At 41.2% G+C, this 21,860-nt stretch overlaps 1 protein-coding gene across 1 annotated transcript in view; it reads right to left on the reverse strand.

The window, feature by feature from the left end:
• LOC138200802 (activin receptor type-1-like) overlaps positions 1-21,860 on the reverse strand; it is a 31,763-nt gene that overhangs the window by 2,782 nt on the left and 7,121 nt on the right. Inside the window, exons 2-9 of the mRNA XM_069153688.1 lie at positions 12,418-12,491; positions 11,596-11,847; positions 9,442-9,714; positions 8,976-9,242; positions 7,585-7,790; positions 4,676-4,775; positions 3,120-3,266; positions 1,529-1,804 (exon numbers count right to left, since the gene is read on the reverse strand). Coding sequence (XP_069009789.1) covers positions 1,529-1,804; positions 3,120-3,266; positions 4,676-4,775; positions 7,585-7,790; positions 8,976-9,242; positions 9,442-9,714; positions 11,596-11,847; positions 12,418-12,484 — 1,588 coding nt within the window. The 5' untranslated portion in view covers positions 12,485-12,491. The remainder of the gene's footprint in view (positions 1-1,528; positions 1,805-3,119; positions 3,267-4,675; positions 4,776-7,584; positions 7,791-8,975; positions 9,243-9,441; positions 9,715-11,595; positions 11,848-12,417; positions 12,492-21,860) is intronic.

Here is a 21,860-nt window from a genome sequence, read left to right on the forward strand (position 1 = left end):
AATATCCTCCAATTTAATCTACTGTCTCAGAACAAGAATATGAAAACTCCTGAAGCCTTTACCTTCACATGTAAGTTGCTTATTGAACCATAATAGGCTTCCAAACTACATCTCATGTACATATGCTCAAAAATACTGATAATGATAAACTGAAGCACAGAGAAATGTTCCCTGTTTTGCAGGTTAATGCGGAAACAATCTGCTCCGGTCAAACTGCACATAGTGAGTCTGCACCGTGACCGTCAATAAGCACCACACACTTTCAAATGGAAGGGGACTTTTAGGTTTCAAGGAAACCTATGACAATAACCAAATAATCACATTATTACACTTATTTGAGTTGACCACAATTATTTGGAATAAGCATCACTCATTTCATTTATGTGTATAGAAACAGCTGGATGAAGCCAAAAGAAATGTCTTATTTTCATCACTGTGCATCATTTCCCTGTTTCAGGTCTCTTAACGGTGTCATCTTGTTGAGTCCTTCTTAGTGGAGTGGAATATCAGAGCCACTATAGTTCACTGTTTATTTTGACTACTGGTACCTGTCATTGTCAGTCGTTTCTTTGTATATTTTACTATTAAGCTTTGTATATTTAAATCCTATTTATGTCATGTCTGCAGTGAGTAATTTTTGTTTGTAAAGCCTAAAAGGAAAAAAGTCATTTAAATTGATATGTTCCAGTGTTTCATGCCAATTATTGGCACTGCTTCATATAGAGAATGTGTATTATTACATGATAATTGTGCCTTGAAATGAACGGAAAGACAATCAATCGCAGTTATTTATATGTCTAAATGTCGTGATCGTGTCGGCTGTGGACTCGAGTCTCAAAACACTGGATTCGCTCAGTCTCCTGATTTAAATGATGAAGCACTACTTGTTCCGCGCTAACAGTCCTGTTCTTCCATACAGGATGTACTCCAAGCTAACAACTCGTCGAGGAGACAAACAACAGCTACCGGGTTGGTCGGGACGGCAGAATGCGTCATTCAGAGCAGAATTCATTACAGCGAGCCAGTAAACATGTCAAGCCTGTCGCCGTGACTTGTACATGAATTAGATGTTATTCAAGCATCTGCAGATGGAACATTGCTGTATTAGATGAAGGTGTCCAAGGTCTACCAAATGTGTTTTTGGTTAAGGGCTGGGTGACACACTTAGTATTGGTTGTTCGTCCTAAATTAGCAACAAATATGGCTGAGTGGTGAGATGGGATGGAGCTATATTACTGCAGATGCATCTCTTATGTAGTCCCCATGAACCACAACATTCATTTAACCCCTTCAACATCTTCATGGTCGTCAACCCTGTTGAAGCCACATTATGTTTCCACCGAGTGAAACTGCAAACCCAAAACATCACACCATCACTTCAAAGGAAATATTCTGGCTGTTTTGTGCATCATTTTATAAATTTCCCCCAAATTCAACATGATGTATTTTATTTCTTTAAAAAGTCAGATTCTGTATCTGATTTTAAAGTACATGTCTGAAGGATAAACACACTCGCACACATTCTTACCAAGATCAGCAATGCAGCACTGTCCGTTCTTTTTTACCAAAATGTTTTTGCTCTTCAGGTCTCGGTGGGCGATGGCTGGTTTACCCTGCGTTCCAAAGATCTCCACATGTAAGTGCGCCAGGCCGCTTGCGATGGAGAGCGCCATGCGGAGGCAGCTGGACGCATCGAGGGTGCTGAGCTGAAGGTAATCATACAAGGAGCCCATCTCATGGAAGTGAGTGATGAGCCACAGCTGAGTACTGGAGTTCCTCGAAGTCATGTCTGAGGCGATGAAGCCTAAATTCAGAAACATATTTAAATCAATACATATTTTCCATCGACATAAAATGCAAGCAAACATGTAAGAGTGCTCCGATCTGGATTTTGGGGACCGATCATTGATCACTAGGGCAGATTTTGAAGCATTTTATTTATTGTGTAGCATTGTCAATCAATTTAACAATTTGGAACGACGCTGTATATTATGTGTTAAAATTAAGAGATGAGACTATCAAGATTTGACAACTGTTTATTTACTGTCAGGCTACATGTGCAACATATTCCTCTCTCTCTCTCTGAGATACCAGTTGAACCACAGCAGCCTCTCATCGCTTACTGAGAGAGAAACTGTGATTGGTATCATTCACATCTCCCAAAGTTGAATTATCAATGGCAGATTTTTCTTTAAAAATATAAACATCTCTTCATTTTTGCCAGACAGCTTGTTCCTCTTCTCATCTTAAGTCATCTCCGCTTGTGCTCGGTGCAGAAGCTCCTGCTGCTTCCCGAGAGCTGAAAAGCAGCTTTTATTGTCCTGCCAAAAAACAAGCAGCTATCCGCCTCATGGAATAACTAGCTCTGAAAGGCAGAGGCTCATCTGTGATAATGACCTGCTGACGTTGCTGCCGCTACGTTCCCAATCTTTATCCAACAATTAAGTAAACATAACATGTAAAGAGCCGGCTGGTCGTCTTTCTGTCTGGCGCAGAGCCGCTCGCTCATCAACTCTCATCCCCGTTCTGCTGCTTCGGTCCAGCAGCCAGGACGGCAGAAAGCAGGCCACATATTTGGGCTTGAGTGCGTAGGGGAAATATATCTCTTTATACCTTTTTATTAACAAGAAGAAAAACAGTTCTCAGACTCCTGGTAGAGCTGCCAGACCAGCGAAGCCAGTGAAGTTATTTTAGCTGCACATGGAGTTTTGCATCATCTTATTGGCTCCTCTGACCTGCCTTTATAGAGATCACCAATCAAACTCTTTAGAACGAGTATCGGCCTATCACGATCGATGGCTGATGGATCGGAGCACCCTTCCTAACACGTTACCAATGGGGCACTACAGTACAAAAATATTAATGGTTAGGTAGTTAGCCATACATACATATCAAAATGAATTATCTTTAACAACCTATATGGCACAAATCCTCCACTCTTTAGTTGTAAACTGGTGTCAAGTATAAAAGCTTCTATCTTGTATTACTCTAGTTGTTCAAAACTATGTGCCAACTCACGGGCACATGTAGTCTGAGATTCAGATATCTATGATGTACGTTGTGTCCTGCAGTGCGTCTCACACCAAGCTAAAGCTGATTCTGTGTGATATGTTACGTACCCAGGATGTTCTCATGTCTCAGCAGTACGGTGTTATAGATTTCAGTCTCTCTGAACCAGGACTTCTCATCTCTGGAGGAGAAGATTTTAACAGCAACACTCTCCCCCTGCCACTGACCCCTCCACACTTCACCGTAACGGCCTTTACCTGGCAGGTAGAAACAAGAGAGGGATTAACCAGACAGCACGCACTCAAACCAAGCCAAACATCTGCTCAGCATGAAAGGGTCGACGTGGGTTTTGCCAGTGAAACTGTATCCCAGACAAAGAAAAGGCTGCTTTACTGTCAACAACTGGTTCCAAGGGAGGATTCATTTTTAGGAAAAAGTTGTATCACAAAAAGACACAAAGTGAAAGTAAATGATTACTTCAAGTTGTTTTCAGATGTGATTCCATCTGATCTAATAGTACATTTGGTGGGCATGATTTTGTGTTGCTGTACAATTACCATCATTAAATATCTATTATCAGTGTAAAATCAGATGTCCATCATATTTCCCATATCATAAGGAGAGGAGAGGAGAGGAGAAAGTCCAATATTTAGTATCTTCAGATCCGGACATCTCTGCCAAAGGTTTGGGGGAAAAGATAAGCTAAAAGAAAAGTGAAAATTGGATTTACATTCTTCACTGGGGCAGAAAAACCATCTCATATAAATGCTAGTGTAGCTAAATATCGATGTGTAAATAGGAAACAGTTTACTGAGACCATAACTAACCATAAACAACTTGGAAAGATGGTGATATCTGTGTAAATGTCAGTTTATTTTAATGCCACCCAGTGGCCAAAAATCAATTAATGTTGATTTAATTGTAGCAGAAGTGGTGAAGAGGAGTGATGAAGAGTGGCGCTTGAACTTCCTGTATTTCAACGAGTGACTTTCAACCTTTAACACTCATAATTACGGCAATGTGTTTGTCTATATGAAAATGTATTCTGTTGGTAATATTTCCCTCTGACACTTCACATAGAACAAATAATCTCAAAACTAAATTGCCGTTTTGACTCCGGGGACGTCACTGATGAAGTTTCAGAATATCCTCTCAGTGCTTGTTTCTTACACAACTGCTTTCTTTCTTTGATTTAGTGCAAATCAGTGCATCAGTGAACAAATAAAACACAAACCAGGAGGTCCACTTTGAAGGCTTAATAGAGAGAAAGATTCAAGACAGATAACAAACTCACCATCCAGCTCAGTGCAACTAATAACTACATTACAAGGAACAGACTCCGTAAAAACAAACAAACAAACAAACAAACAAACAAACACTATCTGCTATACAGAGCTGTGACAGGGACGCAATGACAGATAATACAAAATAAAAAGATCAAGCATATGATTACGCCGACTAATAAAACCAATTAAAATGCATAAATAAATAGTCAAATAAATCAATAAAATTCACTCAAAAGTTAAATAAAATGTCAAAATAAAGTGAACAACTATATAGATAACAAAATAACATTCAATTAAATTTCAAGTAAACAACTAACAAAAAGATATAAAGAAATAAATGAGGTTGTTAATATAAAAACAGCCTCTAACAGGGCACTTACCCACACACTCATTGAGTGTTATTTGTCGAGCAACAGTTCTCTGAACGAGGAAAGGGAGTCCCGAGCCACTTCCTGAAGTACAGGAATGATCCAGGAGGTCCTGGGAAAGAGAAAAAAAAACATAAACAAATGATACAGCGCTTGTATATTTGTGTGTGTGCCTGTGTACATATTTACAAGTGAGCCATCTAATAAAAGCCTTCTCAAAAGAATTGTGTGGCTCGAGCTCAAAGAAGATGAAATACTGAGCATCTGGGACTCAGATGGAGATTAATACAAGCAGGCCGTCTTTGATGTGGCACCCACACGGGATGGAGGGGGGCAACTGTGTGTATGTGTGTGTGTGTGTGTGTGTGTGTGTGTGTGTGTGTGTGTGTGTGTGTGTGTGTGTGTGTGTGTGTGTGTGTGTGTGTGTGTGTCAGAATAATGTGAATAGTGTGTGTAGGTGTGTGTCTGTGCTGGAGGTGCAGGGTGCCCCCTGCTGAGTAAACAACAGAAGTGCCACCCCTCCCTGGTGACTGGTGTGGGCGCTGGAGATTTGATCTAATCCAAGGGCCAGACTCCAAAACAGGGGCAATGCTGCTAAGCCTTTTATTTTTATCTCATCTCAAAGACGTGCAGTAACCCAGACCTGACACAGGAGGGCAGTGCCGAGCAACAGAGGCAGCAGCTGCTGAGCAAAACAAATGACTAAACTGAGATGGGAGATTGAGGATTGAAAACAGAGAAGAGTGATGCCTCCGATAAACAGATGCATAATGCAAGAGCTGCCTGAGAGACTATTTGGAATCACAACACAGGAATGCAACACAGAGGCCATAAAATGAATGATGAGTTACTGTGCAGCGACCTTAAATCTCTCTCTTTGGTGCAGCTGGGTTTATTCGGGCCAGGCCGTTAAGCAGCAGAATGCAATCACAATGCTGCAATATGATTATAATCAGAGAGGATGTCTGGGCAGCAGGCTGCAGAGGGACAAGCACATGTGTTTCACTCCGATTTGCTTTTCACAACTGTTCCACTGTTCCTAATAACCTTTCTCATGGTGCTGCCAAGCACTTTTTAATTATGCTGAAGCAAACATTTGGGCCTTTCATTGCCAAGTGCATTGATGGGGTTTGGAAATAAATGGAGAGAGCTTATGTGTATGTGTGTGTGTGTGTGTGTGTGTGTGTGTCTCTATGACACATATACACAAACAACATACTTTTAACTACTGGACTGTTATTTAAAGGTTTCATAATTGAAAATAAATGGCAAAAATCCAGATTATAAAGAGTTACAACATGCTTCCATGAGAAAGACTAACTCCTTACTAATGTGGGTTTTTGTGACGATACAGAACTACAAAATGGGTGGTAACAACCATGTATTTTCTTGGGGCACCAACTGGACTGTGAGCAGTTCCTGCTGAACGTGATTACAGAGTGTGAGCCAGTGAATGTGCTCGGTTGTCTCAGTCGAAACGCTAACCACAGGACTCCACCTAAACTTTGGATCAGTTTAGCTGGCCTCAAAACATAAACCACTCTGCAGAAAACTTACAATCTATGGTTGAGTGGAGAGAAAATAAATAGCAAAAGACATTCCTAAAAGTAACTGTAAAAAGTACTGGTTTTGTTTTGTTTCACCCACGCATTCACACACACACTGCATGTGCATGCATACGCATCTACAATGCACTGCTTTAAAATTCATTTACCGAACAATTAGCAAAACATTATGGAGAATAAAAGTTTTAGTTCAGAGTTCATAAGTGATAGTCTGCACCCTTTAATCCTGTTTGGAGACATAACTTGGACACATTGACCGAACAACCACAGAAAGCGTTACATCCAGTAAATAAGGCTTAAATATTACCTGTGTGTTTGTCGTGTATCTTTCTACAAGTTTATTACATGTATGAGATTTATGCCAGAAATGATTTTACTATTACGGCATATAGTTCAAGACAAAAAAATCTCTTAATTACAGTGCCACCACATGATTATTAGTCTGAATGCTGTTTATTATAAAATAATCGTATTAAAAGTGCACGTGTTCAAAGAATAGGCAGAAATCCCCACTATTCCAACAGTGTTTTAACACTCAGGGTAATACAACACACAAAGCTTGGAGCTTTAAAGGTAGTCGCTCTGGTCCACCTGTAAGGAATCACTCTGCCACCTAAATCTAAAAAATAAGACTGGATCTCTCTTAATTGATATGTTTTCAAATATTAGAACTAGCTAACAAACTAATCAAAGTTATTCATGTTATCAGTACTGTGACATCGTTGTTTATTTATATCAGAAACATATTTAAATCAAGCAAACACACCTCTAGCTTGAGTTTTCATCAGCTGGGAGACATACAAAATGACCATATTTGGCTAAATATGTGAAAATATCAATCATACTTCCAGGCTTGACTGTAGCAGGACAAAATCAAATTAAACGCGTTTCAAAAGCTTATTTTTGTCAACCAACACTCATGCAAGTTTAATCTGCTGCAGCTTTGATCTACACCATCCTATTTTACATAATGCAACGGTGCTCAAAGTGAACACTTCAGAAACATTAGGATGGTCGAACTCTAACGGACTTCAAGTATCCATGTTTTCCAGTTTCCTTAGTTAATGCAGTTACTCAAGTCTACTTTTATTTACTAATTTGAACTTGTTCCAAACAGAAAGTTTGTGTCTTGCTCGAAGCTGTGTATAATATTCACAACATGCCTGTGGTATCTGGCACTGAGGGGAAGTAATGGGGAGAAGCAAGAGACTGGAATTTGATTTGGCTTCATATTTAACAGACTATAGTCCAATAAAATATGCCATTTCATATTCATACTGATCTTTCTAATGATTTCAGGAAGTGCTCTCAAACGCTGTAGTGGAGGGAGGCGCCTTCATATTAACCGCTACTCACCGCCAGAGTGCTCTCGCCGACATTAGATGCTATGAGGCCGTCGATAGTTCCATATTCAGCATCTCGTGATGTTAGTCTCTCCATTTGGTTGTGGTGGATGCGTCTGAACACCAGGATAGCGACAGCAGAGAGGACGATGAGAACAATGATGGGCGCCACGATGACAATTGCCAGTGTAGTCACGCTGTAGCTGGATAGCTCATCAGCTGTAAGGGGAGAGGGAAATTTACACTGAGTAACTTTTCTAGAGACACTTAGATCATCACTTTGTACATTTTTAGAAGGCAGAAGTAAAGTTTCATTTTTAAAGACTAAATTTGACTTTTACCCGTCAGGAGAGTGAGCATCGTTCGCTTGCAGTAAACAACATATTGGAGTCTATTAGAACTTCACTTAAGACTTAAAGGAAAACTGTTCTTTGCTTTTGTTTTTCTCTGACCGGATCACACATGTTGTGGTGGAACATGCTACAGGTGGGCAGGAAGGCTGCACACTAAACACTCCACAGCATTCACTCACATGCACACATCCAGAGTGGATCTCATGGCGTCGTCGAGGCCAGCCTGACCAACTCACCACCATTCACACTTTCCAAACATTCGGAGGGAAAGAGTGCTCGGCTCCGCCTGCAGCACAGACAGTGATCCCCTTTTCTCAACTCGCACAATCAACTCTTTCTTCCCAACACAAATAACTCGTAACACTTTCTAGAAGCCCACTAGACTTGAACCAACACACAGGAGGGGACGCATTTAACTTAGAAACTCATTTCCAAATCGGCTCATTTTATTTGGCTTTGATCTCATCCCCAAATGTATAACCAAAAAGATAATATAAAGCACATTAGGTATAAATATTTATGTACAAAAATAGTATATAAAAGACTGCTGTAGAGAATCAAGTACAGGTCACGGAAACTAAAAGGTACAACAGCTCTGTGTATAGACGCCCGTCTCTCCTTCACTCCCTGGTGGCCTCACCCTCTGGGACCATGTCAGCCAGCTCTGACAGCCACTGGGAGGACAGAGGAGAAGTGGACCATGACTAAATAATATTCAAAAGCTCTCTCTGTCTCCCCCTTCTCCGTTTCATGAGGTGCCAGGAGTGTGACCACACAGAGGTGTAACTCAGGCCAACAGAAACCATCCAGAACAACCATGGCAGATGATTTCACAGCTGATGGTGAAGCCTGTCTCAGCAGAGGATGATGGAGAGGAATGAATATATGTTACTCTGTCTAAAACAGCAAAAACTAGGCCACATGTCATCTCTATTCTGAACTTATGAAATATAGGCAGCACTTAATGTGGAATAGGTTTAATGATTTGGTTAAAAATACGCAAAGTTAAATACTTGAACAATGTCTGTGTAGTGCATTTTAGGTAGTGTACCTTTGACAGGCAGCTCCACGGTGCTGTTCATGTTACACAGGTTCCCGTGGCAGCACTCGACAATCTGGTCTCTGGAGGGAGGCGTCTTGCAGGTCAACGTGCTCTGCTCGTAGACTTTAAAGCAGCCTTTCTGGTACACCAAGGAGCCGGCGTTAACCGTCAGAGAGGAGAAACACTGGTGGCCCAGGCAGCGACTCCCCGTCACACAGGAGCTGCCCTCGCACACACACTCATGCTCCTCTTTGATTAGCGGCTTCACTTTCTCCTCTGCAAAACATTCAGGAAGAAAACATGGCTTGTTAATAAGTGAATTTTATGGTGTTTAAAAAAAGCCACATGACATTGTGTCAAAAAGAAATCAAATGAGACATCAGCTCCAAAGCAGAACTTTTGTTTGATATTTAGTGACATAAGGGTCTTGATGAATGGCAGCCAACAGGAATGTGTACAATGTGTGCAAAGTCACCTCTCCCTGGAGCTTGCACAGTGACGTTCATGTTACACAGATGGCCCTGGCAGCACTTGACAACACGGGCCGACGAGGGTGGCGTGGCACAGGTGGCTCTGCCCTCCTCGTCGTCCCTCAGGCAGCCCTTCTGTTGGACGGCTGCCCCATCAATCATCTTCAGAGAGGAGAAACACTGCTGGCCTGTGCAGCGATGGTCCTGCTCACACACACCGCCCTCGCACACACAGTCTTGTTCTCTGAGGACTGGTCGGCCAACGGACACTTCTACATCTGATAAGAGGAAACAGAGATATGGGGAAAACCCATTAGAGCAATACCATTAGTAACCCATTAAATTAAATGGCATTCACTCGCATCAGACAACATCTCGGTTGAAAACATCTCTTTGTTGGCCGGCCGTTGAAAAGGAGACTGAAGTAAGTTTCAAATATAGCTAGAAAAAGTTTCCTCTCAGAAATATAACACCTTCTAATATAAACTGAGTTTCAGTGTTTTCCACAAAAAGGAATTTATTCATGAGGCTGACTGAAATGGATTTTCTGTCAACATAACTTTGTATGTAATATTTCCTTCTTTAAAAACTTTCCAATGAAATAAGGCTATGGTGATATCATATGTTACTGCTGGTATTCAAACCTTTAAACAGATAAATATGTTGTATATAGTTTATTGAACAGCTCCAATTATTTTAATGTATGTCATTTTGAATGCATTTGCCACATAAAAATAATTTGAATGTAGGCAGAATATATCTTGTTATTGAACAGGATCACAGGGGTTTGGAGCACATAGCTGAGGTTCACCCTGGACAGGACACTGGTCCATCACAGAGCCAACAGACACAGACAACCATTCACTCTCACATTCACACCTACAGACAATTTAGAATCAACCCAGAACGCATGTCTTCTGACTGGGAGGCAGCACCCAGAGGAACAAGGAGAACATGCAACCTGCACACATCAAGGCCTCAGCAGACCAGCAGGTTCAAACTGTCCTGCCCCTCAAGGCATAATCATCATATTTAATATATTGCAGCTAATCTTTTGTAGTCAGTGATGCCTGAAGTCTTTGTTTCATAGACCATCCGTCACCCATAAAGGATTCATATCTTCACTGCTGATGCTCTCCCAGGCTTCGAGTCTCTCTGTCTTAGACTGGTCTTCTGAAAAACTCTTGGGTTGCTTCAGCAATACGTTTATGATGAAATGTTGTCCATTGAGTTTCGACACATTAGTCTGAATAGGAGCACACATGATGCTTCTGTGTACCTCTGCATCCATCTTGTTGTTTCCATCAGCAGCGAGATCATCAATAAATGCCAGTGTGCTGGTTCCATTGAAAGCCATACATGCTCAAGTCACAACAGATGTACCATCTAGACACGGCTGTTCATTTTTTCTCCACAATGTCGTCTTTCCATCATGAATTTGATGGAGTTGATGTATAATTTATTAATCCACAGAGCTTTATTCCCAAATTCTTTGTGCTGTTTTGTTCCCCAACCGAACATTTTCCATTTTAACCATTTTCTGTTTGTTCCATGAACACCTGCTTGTTAAGAACGAACCCAACTGTTAATTCAGGTAAAAGGTAGATCGATTTTCCCTTTTGTTTAGGACTCATGTTCACTTCTTTACTACCAATACAGACAGACAACTCCAGTTTTATCTAAATACCAACCCTCAAAACTCAACCAACTCTGAGCAGCATACGAGCTCTTACGTTCATGAATTAATGTAGAAACAATTCACAGTTGCCTGCTCAACAAATATTTAGTAGCGAAGTGTCTCATTACTTTTGAACTGCTGCAACTTGGGTGCTATGTGTTATAAGAGCTGCATCTCACACACTTCTCCGCTGATGTAAAACTACAGACGTTAAGGTCCAGACGTGGCACGTTGAAGAAGTGTCTATCATTCAATTTCAAACAAAACGTGCTGAAGAACGAAGTACGAAAGTGTGTAACTGCCTAAATATTTAAGGTCTGCACTGTATGTCCAACAGCACAGCTCTAAACCACTGGCACAAATAAATTCCCAACTTGTGTAAAACACTGATGTGGAACAATGTGAAGCCAGCAGTTATGGTAAAATGACAGTTCTCAGTTTTAGGAATAACATTTTCCACATATTTTTATGAACACTTTACCTTCAAGTGGGGACTGCAAGGAGATGTTCATGTTACACAAATGTCCATAGCAGCACTCTAGCACCAGCTCAGGAGTCGGTGAGTTTCCACAACGCAAGGACTCGTCTTCATTACCCACAATGCAGCCCTTCTGAAAGACTGATGTCCCGTTCAGTATTGAGAGAGAGGTGAAGCACTGCTGGCTAAAACACCGGTGCCCCGTGCTGCAGGACGATCCATCACACAAACATTCATTCCTCACGCCGCCCTCACCTGCAAAAGAAAACAATATGTAACATCAGAATTCCTCTTTGAATAGATGAGACGTCCTGCAGTGACAGATGAGTAATAACAATAATATGAGGCAGAAAGAGGCCCACTCATGTTTTCTGATGATAAAAGAAAGGTGCTAATCCCTTATCTAAGTATGCATGTATACTATTAGATTGTAAACATGATGAAAAGTGTGGCTTGCCAGGCTAAAAAAAACTCTTTCTACTACAAGCCACTGCAGTAGTTTAAAATAACAGTGACAGACAGCAGTTGAGAGGAACAGACTGAGGAGGGGTGGTGAAAAATTGGTTGAGTTTTGGTCTATGAACGCAAGAGGCTTGAGGGGGGACAGAAAAAGACACTGAGGCTGAAACATGGTGTATTTCAACTAGATTAAAAGAGAAAGGGGGATTGCAGATGTCCGTTAAACACCTTCTCACCTGTATGTATTTGGGACCTGCAGTAACAGACTGATGGCACCGCGATCTAACACTCAGAGGTAGCACAAGAACTAAATTCACCTGGATTCTGATTCTGACCCCCCCACCCCCGATGTGACAACATGCTTACCTTCCAAGCTAGAAGAGGGAAAGACCAGGGTGATCACAACCAACACAAACAGGTCCCCACTCGTCATTGTAGACCTGGAGGGGAAAAAACAAAAACACACAAAATGAGGGCTGAGCTCCAATTATATATATATAAAATATAAAAATGTAAAATATATGTTTTTATATATATATATACACAGTGCATCCGGAAAGTATTCACAGCGCTTGACTTATTCCACATTTTGTTATATTACAGCTTTATTCCAAAATGGATTAAATTCATTTTTTTCCTCAACATTCTACACACAATATCCCATAATGATAAAGTGAAAATAGTTTGTTGAAAATTTTTGCAAATCTATTAAAAATAAAGAACGAAAATATAACACGTACTTAAGTATTCACAGTCTTTGCTCAATACTTTGTTGAAGCACCTTTGGCAGAAATTACAGCCTCAAGTCTTTTTGAGTATGATGCTACAAGCTTGGCTCCTATTCTTGGGCAGTTTCTCCCGTTCTTCTTTGCAGGACCTCTGAAGCTCCATCAGGTTGGATGGGGAGCGTCGGTGCTCAGACATCTTCAGATCTCTCCAGAGATGTTCAATCAGGTTCAAGTCTGGGCTCTGCCTGGGCCTCTCAAAGACATTCACAGAGTTGTCCCGAAGACACTCCTTTGTTATCTTGGTTGTGTGCTTCGGGTCGTTGTCCTGTTGGAAGATGAACCTTCGCCCCAGTCTGAGGTCCAGAGTGCTCTGGAGAAGGTTTTCATCAAGGATGTCTCTGTACATTGCTGCATTCATCTTTCCCTCCATCCTGACTAGTCTCCCAGTTCCTGCTGCTGAAAAACATCCCCACAGCATGATGCTGCCACCACCATGCTTCACCGTAGAGATGGTGTTGGTCAGGTGATGAGCGCTGCCTGGTTTCCTCCAAACATGACGCTCGGCATTCAGGCCAAAGAGTTCAATCTTTGTTTCATCAGACCAGAGAATTTAGTTTCTCATGGTCTGACAGTCCTTCAGGTGCCTTTTGGTAAACTCCAGGTGGGCTGTCATGAGCCTTTTACTGAGGAGTGTCTTCCGTCTGGCCACTCTACCATACAGGCCTGCTTGGTGGAGTGCTGCAGAGATGGTTGTCCTTCTGGAAGGTTCTCCTCTCTTCACAGAGCAACGTTGGAGCTCTGTCAGAGTGACCATCGGGTTCTTGGTCACCTCCCTGACTGAGGCCCTTCTCCCCCGATCGCTCAGTTTGGCCGGGCGGCCGACTCTAGGAAGAGTCCTGGTGGTTCAAACTTCTTCCATTTACAGATGATGGAGGCCACTGTGCTCATTGGGACCTTCAATGCTACAGAAATGTTTCTGTACCCTTCCCCAGATCTGAGCCTCCATACAATCCTGTCTCGGAGGTCTACAGATGATTCTTTGGACTTCATGTCTTGGTTTGTGCTCTGACATGTCAGCTGAGGGACCTTATATAGACGGTGTGTGCCATTCCACATCATGTCCAATCAACTGAATTTACCAGGTGGACTCCAATCAAGTTGTAGAAACATCTCAAGGATGATCAGTGGAAACAGGAAGCACCTGAGCTCAATTTTGAGTGTCATGGCAAAGGCTGTGAATACTTATGTACATGGGATTTTTTGTTTTTGTTTTTGATTTTTAATAGATTTGCAAAAATTTCAAAAACATTTATTTCACGTTGTCGTTATGGGATATTGTGTGTAGAATTTTGAGGGAAAAATGAATTTAATCCATTTTGGAATAAATCAGTAATATAACAAAATGTGGAAAAAGTGAAGCGCTGTGAATACTTTCCGGATGCACTGTATATATATTTTATATATAAATATATTATATATATATATATATATATATATATAAAATATATATATATAAGGAAGCTATTGTGTACAAAACAATGGGTGATGATTTTTTTTTTATTGATGTATTCAAATATTTTTGGGATCTTTGTAAATCATCTTTCAGAGAAACCATAATGACAGGATTTGTTGTTGCGTTAACAGTATTTCAGACGGCAATTTCACTGACGGAGACCTTTTCTTGTTTTACGAAAAAAAAGTCAACACCAAGTTGAAAATGCTCAAGTAAAGTGGATATCATGCCTTCCTGTTGTCCTGGCAACAAGGCATTGAGTGGCAAGCAATGGGGAGACTGGTGCTCTCCTATTGGCTGCCTCAGTGCTTGTGTTTGTGTGTGTGTGTGTGTGTGTGTGTGTGTGTGTGTGTGTGTGTGTGTGTGTGTGTGTGTGTGTGTGTGTGTGTGCGGTGCGTTTGAGGGACAGGCTGCTTGGCAGTGAGAAGAGAGTACCAGACAGACAGGAGGAGGAGGAGGAGGAGGAGAGGACAGTAAGGAGCTGCCTGAATACTATCGTTTAGAGACCCAGAGACGGTCTAATCCTTCAATATTTAATGTGTCTGTAGAAAGCTGTGCAGTTCTGTTTGTTTGTTTGTTATGTCCAGAGATGGATTTTGACAGACCACCAGTTTAATTCACACTGGGAACTCTAAGTGGAAAACAATCCCCCCAAACTACCCATTTTACAGAAATGATATGAAAGTTTTGGAGACGGAGCCTGCAGCATGCCCTGTTTGTGCTATATCAAGCACTGGGACGTTATCTTGGCAGCATGGCCTGAGTGCATCTGTGCCACTGATAAATACCCCTGCACCCCCCACCTCCGCTCCCACCCCCTCCAAGCCTTTGTGCCCGTCTCCCAGACATAAATGATTAAGCACGTAATGTTAGCATTAGCCCAACGGCGGCGTCTGCACCGGCCGCTCACACAGACCCCATGCTGCTCCTTTAATCAGAGCACAAAACAGAGGCTGCCACACTGAGAGAATCGGGAGCTCTGTCTGCTCCCCTTGGACCAGAGGAGGCGCAGCGGCGGGGGCAGAGAACGGGCAGGAGGGCATGAGGAGGCGAGGGAGATACAGCCCGGGGGCAACTGGGGGCCAGTGGGCCAGAGAAAGAGTATGTGAGAGACATGTGGGCCAGGGTGGGCTGCAACAGGGAGGTAAGCTAAAGGAGGCGGGGTGGGACGAGGGGGTGTCAGCGCCCGGGGGGGCACTGGGGAAAAGGGCACCATGCTGGGGGGGTGAGACAGGACAAAGCCACACTGTAGACTGTATGTGTGTCTGGAGTCCAACTACAGTTAGTTTGTGAGCTTGATATTGACTCATACACCACTCATGTAAAAACACTGCTGACAGATCAATAACTCACCTCAATTAACCAAGTAGATCAAATCAGGAGGCTCCACTTAACGGCCTCAAACTGTAAAATCTTCTCTTTTTTATTTACTGCTGAAAGACCTCGACGGGCCGTGAAGTTATCTCAGTTCATCTCTCCCACACACACACTTTGTCTTAAATAAGCTAAAAGGAGTGAGACGCTCGCAGGTATCCGACCACCTGTGCAGTGTATTGTGTGAACCTCGAGGCCTCGTCACCTGGTCTCTGCATCTTTATGTTCAGCACCAGTCAGGTGATGAAGAGGATCGAAACACATGAAGGTGTCTGGAAGTTCTTTACAATACAGGAAGAGTATTGTATGTTATAACTGACAGTGTTTCCTGTGTAGTGCATGACAGACAGCTAGTGGCCTCATCAAGATACATCATGTGTGTGTGAGAGTGTGTGTGTGTGTGTGTGTGTGTGTGTGTGTGTGTGTGTGTGTGTGTGTGTGTACCTCTGCGTATTGAATTCTCTGGCAGTGTTGTGTTGTGTGTTGTGTTGTGTAGTGTCTGTTGTGTTGTACGTTGTGTGTTGTGTAGTGTGTTGTGTTGTGTTGTGTTGTGTAGTGTGTTGTGTTGTGTGTTTGTGTGTTGACAGATCTGACATCCTGCCAAGGGTGTGCTCTCATTTCCCCCCTCTATCTGTCACAACCCCCATCCTTCCTTTCATTCCCTCTTCCTATGTCCTCTGATGTGGTGTTGTAACAGGAAACTGGTATAAATACCACATGGTAGTTATAACTACGATATATTTCCCATTGCAGTTGGAACTAGTAATCTAATGACGCTTCCCACACTATAAAGCAGAGGAATATTTTATAGAAGCTTAAAGATGGCTTAATATCGATAGTTGGGCAAAACAGAGAAAGCTGTTTGTTTGACAAAGCATTTGTCAGTTTCTTCTGTATTATAGTGCTTTAGCTCTTTTTATAGTCGTAGATTAGAGTGTAACTCAAGAGTAGTAACACGTACAATGTTCAGGTACCTGAACTTTACTTTCATTAGTTTTGGTTTCGATTTTTCAACATATTTCAGAAAGTAGGTCTGTTCTTTTGCTTAAATAACATTCTGAATGTATGGCTATCACTTCAAATGCTCTATTCTGCATGTATTTCTTCTTCTACTTCGACTTATGCTGCAGGACTTTTACACATAAATGAACATCCATTAGATTCAAGCCCTCGCTCAACGAGTCAACACGTCGCTGATTAAAACTATCACCCTCATAAATCTTTGTATTTCACAGTATTCAGAACTTTTAAATCTGCTGTCAGGTGAGACTTTTCTGCGCTGAGCATGCCTACAAGAGACAGCTAACCTCCAGTTCTCAGCCCTATACTAACTTGAATGGGGATAAAATAACTTAATCATGCAGCTTTTTTAGACTTTCCAAATATTATTGGACCAAATTCTGATTGTGAAACAAGTTATTTTGTGTGAGTTGTGATGCTCAAAACTATTTATCCAGAAGAAGGAGAAAAAGGTTCCCCAAGTAAAGAATCTTAATACTTTTTCCACCTCTTGTGTTTTGTATAGTAGTTTCAGAACCTCAGAGACGTGACCTTGTACATGGAAACATAAAAGACCACATTGAGCTCAAGATAAACCGCCCAAAGTGTCTCCAACCCAAGAGAAACAGCTGAAATAGACACGGCCCAGTGAGAAGTATGTTAGGGTAGACTCCCGCCGAGTGCTGCTAGAGAGACTTGAAATAGATCCTACATATCATGGCTCCCATTTTATGATGCCATGTTTCCCTGCCAGACTCTTTCCAGTGATCCCACTCCAGAGGGCTATCTTGATAAGCACTACTCTAAGAAGTTGAGCAGAGCTTAGCGTGATTAGACGGAGGATGATTAAACATGGCACTTGCATTCTGTTATTATTACAACTGAACCCAAAAAAGCATGTGAACAGTTATAATGATTTACATACATCTGAACAAGTAGGAGTTAGTACACATTCCCACTTGCAAGACTATAAATTCAAATGTCATCTCAAACCTAATATTTTATTGCCATCCATTATTTCTAGTTGACATTTTCAAAACGAGCGCTGAAGTAGCTTTCAACAACAAACAAAACAGTGGAGTTGGATGCTTTATTATTTTGGTCTGTTTTGTATTCAGGTCAGCTATAGGAGAGAATGACAAAACACTACTTTGTCTGATGAGCATAGTGTATCACTGAGGGTGAGGAGGGAGGAGGCTGAAGCCCTGCAGGAGCTGCTGAGTCATCATGCTGGCAAAGAGGGAGACGAGAGGTGGAATCTGTGTCTGAGCTGGCAGGCTGGCACAGTTACCATGGCACAAACAGCCAGGGCCGAGGAGACTGCAGCAAACCGCAGGGCGGCGAGGGAAGAGGCCGACGAGAGAGAGGCAATGTGGAGCCTGCTGCTCGTTCCCCGTCCCTCTCCACGACCCAGACAGCCAGCGGGCCAGCGGGCCATCAGGGACACGCAGATGGTTGGCTTCTAGGTGGATGTGGGAGTAACACAGATCTGAGGGCGAAAGTCGTCCTCTCTGCAGCCCACATTCAGATTCACACTAAAGCTTAGCAAACCAACACGCTCACCTCAGTTTAAAACCATTCTCTGCCTCGTCAAATACAACACGTGGGATGACTAAAACTAATCTGAAATAAAACAAACCTAAACGTACAACCTTAAAAAGGTTTATTCAGCTGTGAGTCTTAAAAACAAGACAATAGAAGAATGTTACACATCAATTTGTATTTTCTCAGAATCTGGAAAGACAACACAGTCACACTTATCAACTTGGATTTCCAAAGTAAAGGACGACCCTACAATGTGCCAACAAATTAATGTTTCACACTCTACAATTATGGTGGCTAAGGACATAACCCCACAATGTGTCACCTCTATAATACCTTAAAGCAGAATTATTTAGGTCAGATGCGATGAGTCCCATCATCTCATGGGAAGCATGTTTTGGTTGGCGTGCAATATAGGTGAAATAAAGGTGAAATAAAGGTGAATTATAGGTGAAATAAAGGTGAATTATAGGTGAAATAAAGGTGAATTATAGGTGAAATAAAGATGAATTATAGGTGAAATAAAGGTGAATTATAGGTGAAATAAAGATGAATTATAGGTGAAATAAAGATGAATTATAGGTGAAATAAAGGTGAATTATAGGTGAAATAAAGGTGAATTATAGGTGAAATAAAGGTGAATTATAGGTGAAATAAAGATGAATTATAGGTGAAATAAAGATGAATTATAGGTGAAATAAAGGTGAATTATAGGTGAAATAAAGATGAAATAAAGGTGAATTATAGGTGAATTATAGGTGAAATAAAGATGAATTATAGGTGAAATAAAGGTGAATTATAGGTGAAATAAAGGTGAAATAAAGATGAAATAAAGGTGAAATAAAGATGAAATAAAGGTGAATTATAGGTGAAATAAAGATGAATTATAGGTGAAATAAAGATGAAATAAAGGTGAATTATAGGTGAAATAAAGATGAAATAAAGGTGAATTATAGGTGAAATAAAGATGAATTATAGGTGAAATAAAGGTGAATTATAGGTGAAATAAAGGTGACATAAAGATGAAATAAAGGTGAAATAAAGATGAAATAAAGGTGAATTATAGGTGAAATAAAGATGAATTATAGGTGAAATAAAGGTGAATTATAGGTGAAATAAAGGTGAAATAAAGATGAAATAAAGATGAAATAAAGGTGAAATATAGGTGAAATAAAGATGAAATAAAGGTGAAATAAAGATAAAATAAAGATGAAATATAGGTGAAATAAAGATGAAATATAGGTGAAATAAAGATAAAATAAAGGTGAAATAAAGATGAAATATAGGTCTGTCTATCCCTCTGTCTCTGATCATTAGAGCACTCGCGAAAATCAAATTGTAGTTGATTCATTGAATTATTTATAATTACAGTTAATGATTTATTTTTATTTTTCTGTTTATATTATGCCACTGTTATGGTACAAGCCTAATTAGAGCTTAATAATACACATTATGAAACAGTAGAGCATTAATTGTCAGTGAAATATAAACAAAAAATTAAATTTGCCCTTTAGGCTTTGTAAACTGAAATTGCACCGGGCAGATATGACAAAAATAACTTTATTATACGATGCCTAATACTGAAATACACAAAGAAAATACTGACTATGACAGGTAGCAATAATCAAATGAAATAACGTACAATGGTGGAGCTAATTCTTCAATCATGTGCCATTAAAATGTAGCAGAAGAACGAGATGACATCATTAAAAGAGCAAAACCACAAAAGATGGAAATATGACATTTGTTAGTGCCGTTTTCATTCAGCTAAATGGAAATGATTCTAACAACTATGCAAAATAATTGCGATCAGGTGATGACGTAATAATTGCGATCAGGTGATGACGTAATAATTGCGACAGGCCGACACGTGATTCAAATGAAGTATTCAGCAAGTGAATATCTGTCTCGCTAGCCAGCTAGGCAGCTAGCTAGCGAGCGCAGGATGCAAACTGACAAAGTGCAGTGAACCCCTTTTTGAACATCGGCTGTTACGACAGCTTTACTCACTGGAGAACAAGGACTTTTTGAAACGTGTACATGAAAGAACATCAGCAATGACAGACTTGATTTTTAGAATCAATCCATCAACATTTTCCCTGCTGTGCTGTTACAATACAGGCTGACTCCTTCCAAATGTCCTGCGTTACACTGGCCATGTGTCAAAGAGGCATTACTCTGCTAACTTGAAAGCAAAGCTCCTTAACCTTTTGAAGCGCCCTGGACCAGGGCCTCATCAAATGGGAGATGAAAGAGGGCTTTCTGTGGTCCCCTGGAGGAGCTTGGAGAATGTGCAGTGCTCCATCAGGTCCAGCCGGGCTCCATGTCTCCGCCCGACAGGATCTCTGCAGCGCCCCGCTCACACTGAGGAATGTAATCAAATGCCCCCCCCCCCCCGCTGATGTCCAACTCTCACATTAACTGCAGTAGCATAGCAGGGTTTGGTTCCTTGGATACAGCGCTACCCAGAGTGTCTGTGCACACGGTGAACTCCACCTCCATCAAATGTAATCCGAGACAATAGCTGCCTTTTCTTCCTGATGTAGTGCCCCCCACCACCACCCCATCCCCCCCACCACAAAAAACACACCCATTTTGATTACACTTTTGGTTCTTATGAAATTCCATGACGAAGTATGATTTGTTTGCAGACAAGGCAAAGCACAGTTGTTGGACATCATTTAAAGAGTCTGGCATTCAGAAAATGTGAACAACAGTTTGACATCATCACAACAAACAACACGGCCTGCACTAAGAAGCGAGAGCACTTCAAATCTCTACACAGGAGCGGTTTGTGCTTCTCGTAGGCTGCATTATGGCTTCGGGCTGTGTGATGTGTCTGGAGACAACTTTTAAGGTTTCACAGCATTGTGAAGACACTGTTAACAAGTATTCTACGCACTGGTCACCATGGCAATTAGACATTCATTTTCACACAGTCATCCAAACACTTGAACCAGCCAATTCAAACGGTCTTTATGGCCTTTGGCCATGTTTGCCAACAGAGGAATGCACAAACATTCTCCCTCCAAATGACCATCTCACAAAGTTCATTGCCCTGAGGCAGTATTTCTCTCAAAAGGACACCTTGATTTGTATCACGGTGCACCATTAAACCCATTTTCTCCTGATGAAACGAGCCGGGCAGGCAAACAGAAAACAGAACTTTGTGTGCAGCAGCTCAAAGCTCAGGACATATTTAGTGTTGACTGGATGAACATGACCACTCACAACCGCTCACCTGATCATCACTCATCAAACAGCTGGCAACCAAACAATGAGTGTTTCCAGCCCACTGAAGCCGTCACGTCCTGCTGTCAAACCAGCCTTTAAGAGCCTTTAGGACTTCTAAAGGAACAGACCAACACTTAACCGTTTCTAAGGAACTTTAACATTATAGTCACAAATGGGAAACTAAATAAATAAAATGTCCTTGTATGTGGATCTGGGTGATAATTCTGTATTAATAGTAATCACTTTTGAGTGGAGTTGAAATCATGATCATAAAAGAATATTGTGTTTTATTTCAGTTAAGAATGAAATAATTCAAAGCCGATTCAAATCAAAGTTAAATCTGTCTAAAGTAGTGGAGCATGGGGCTCTACATTCAATACAAATTTTATATCTTTAAAGTGATTTTGATCCGTTGATTC

Source organism: Embiotoca jacksoni, unplaced genomic scaffold (assembly GCF_022577435.1).
Source record: "Embiotoca jacksoni isolate LCO1_2020_lvr unplaced genomic scaffold, fEmbJac1.0.p SCAF_2, whole genome shotgun sequence".
Classification (NCBI taxonomy): Eukaryota; Metazoa; Chordata; class Actinopteri; family Embiotocidae; genus Embiotoca; species Embiotoca jacksoni.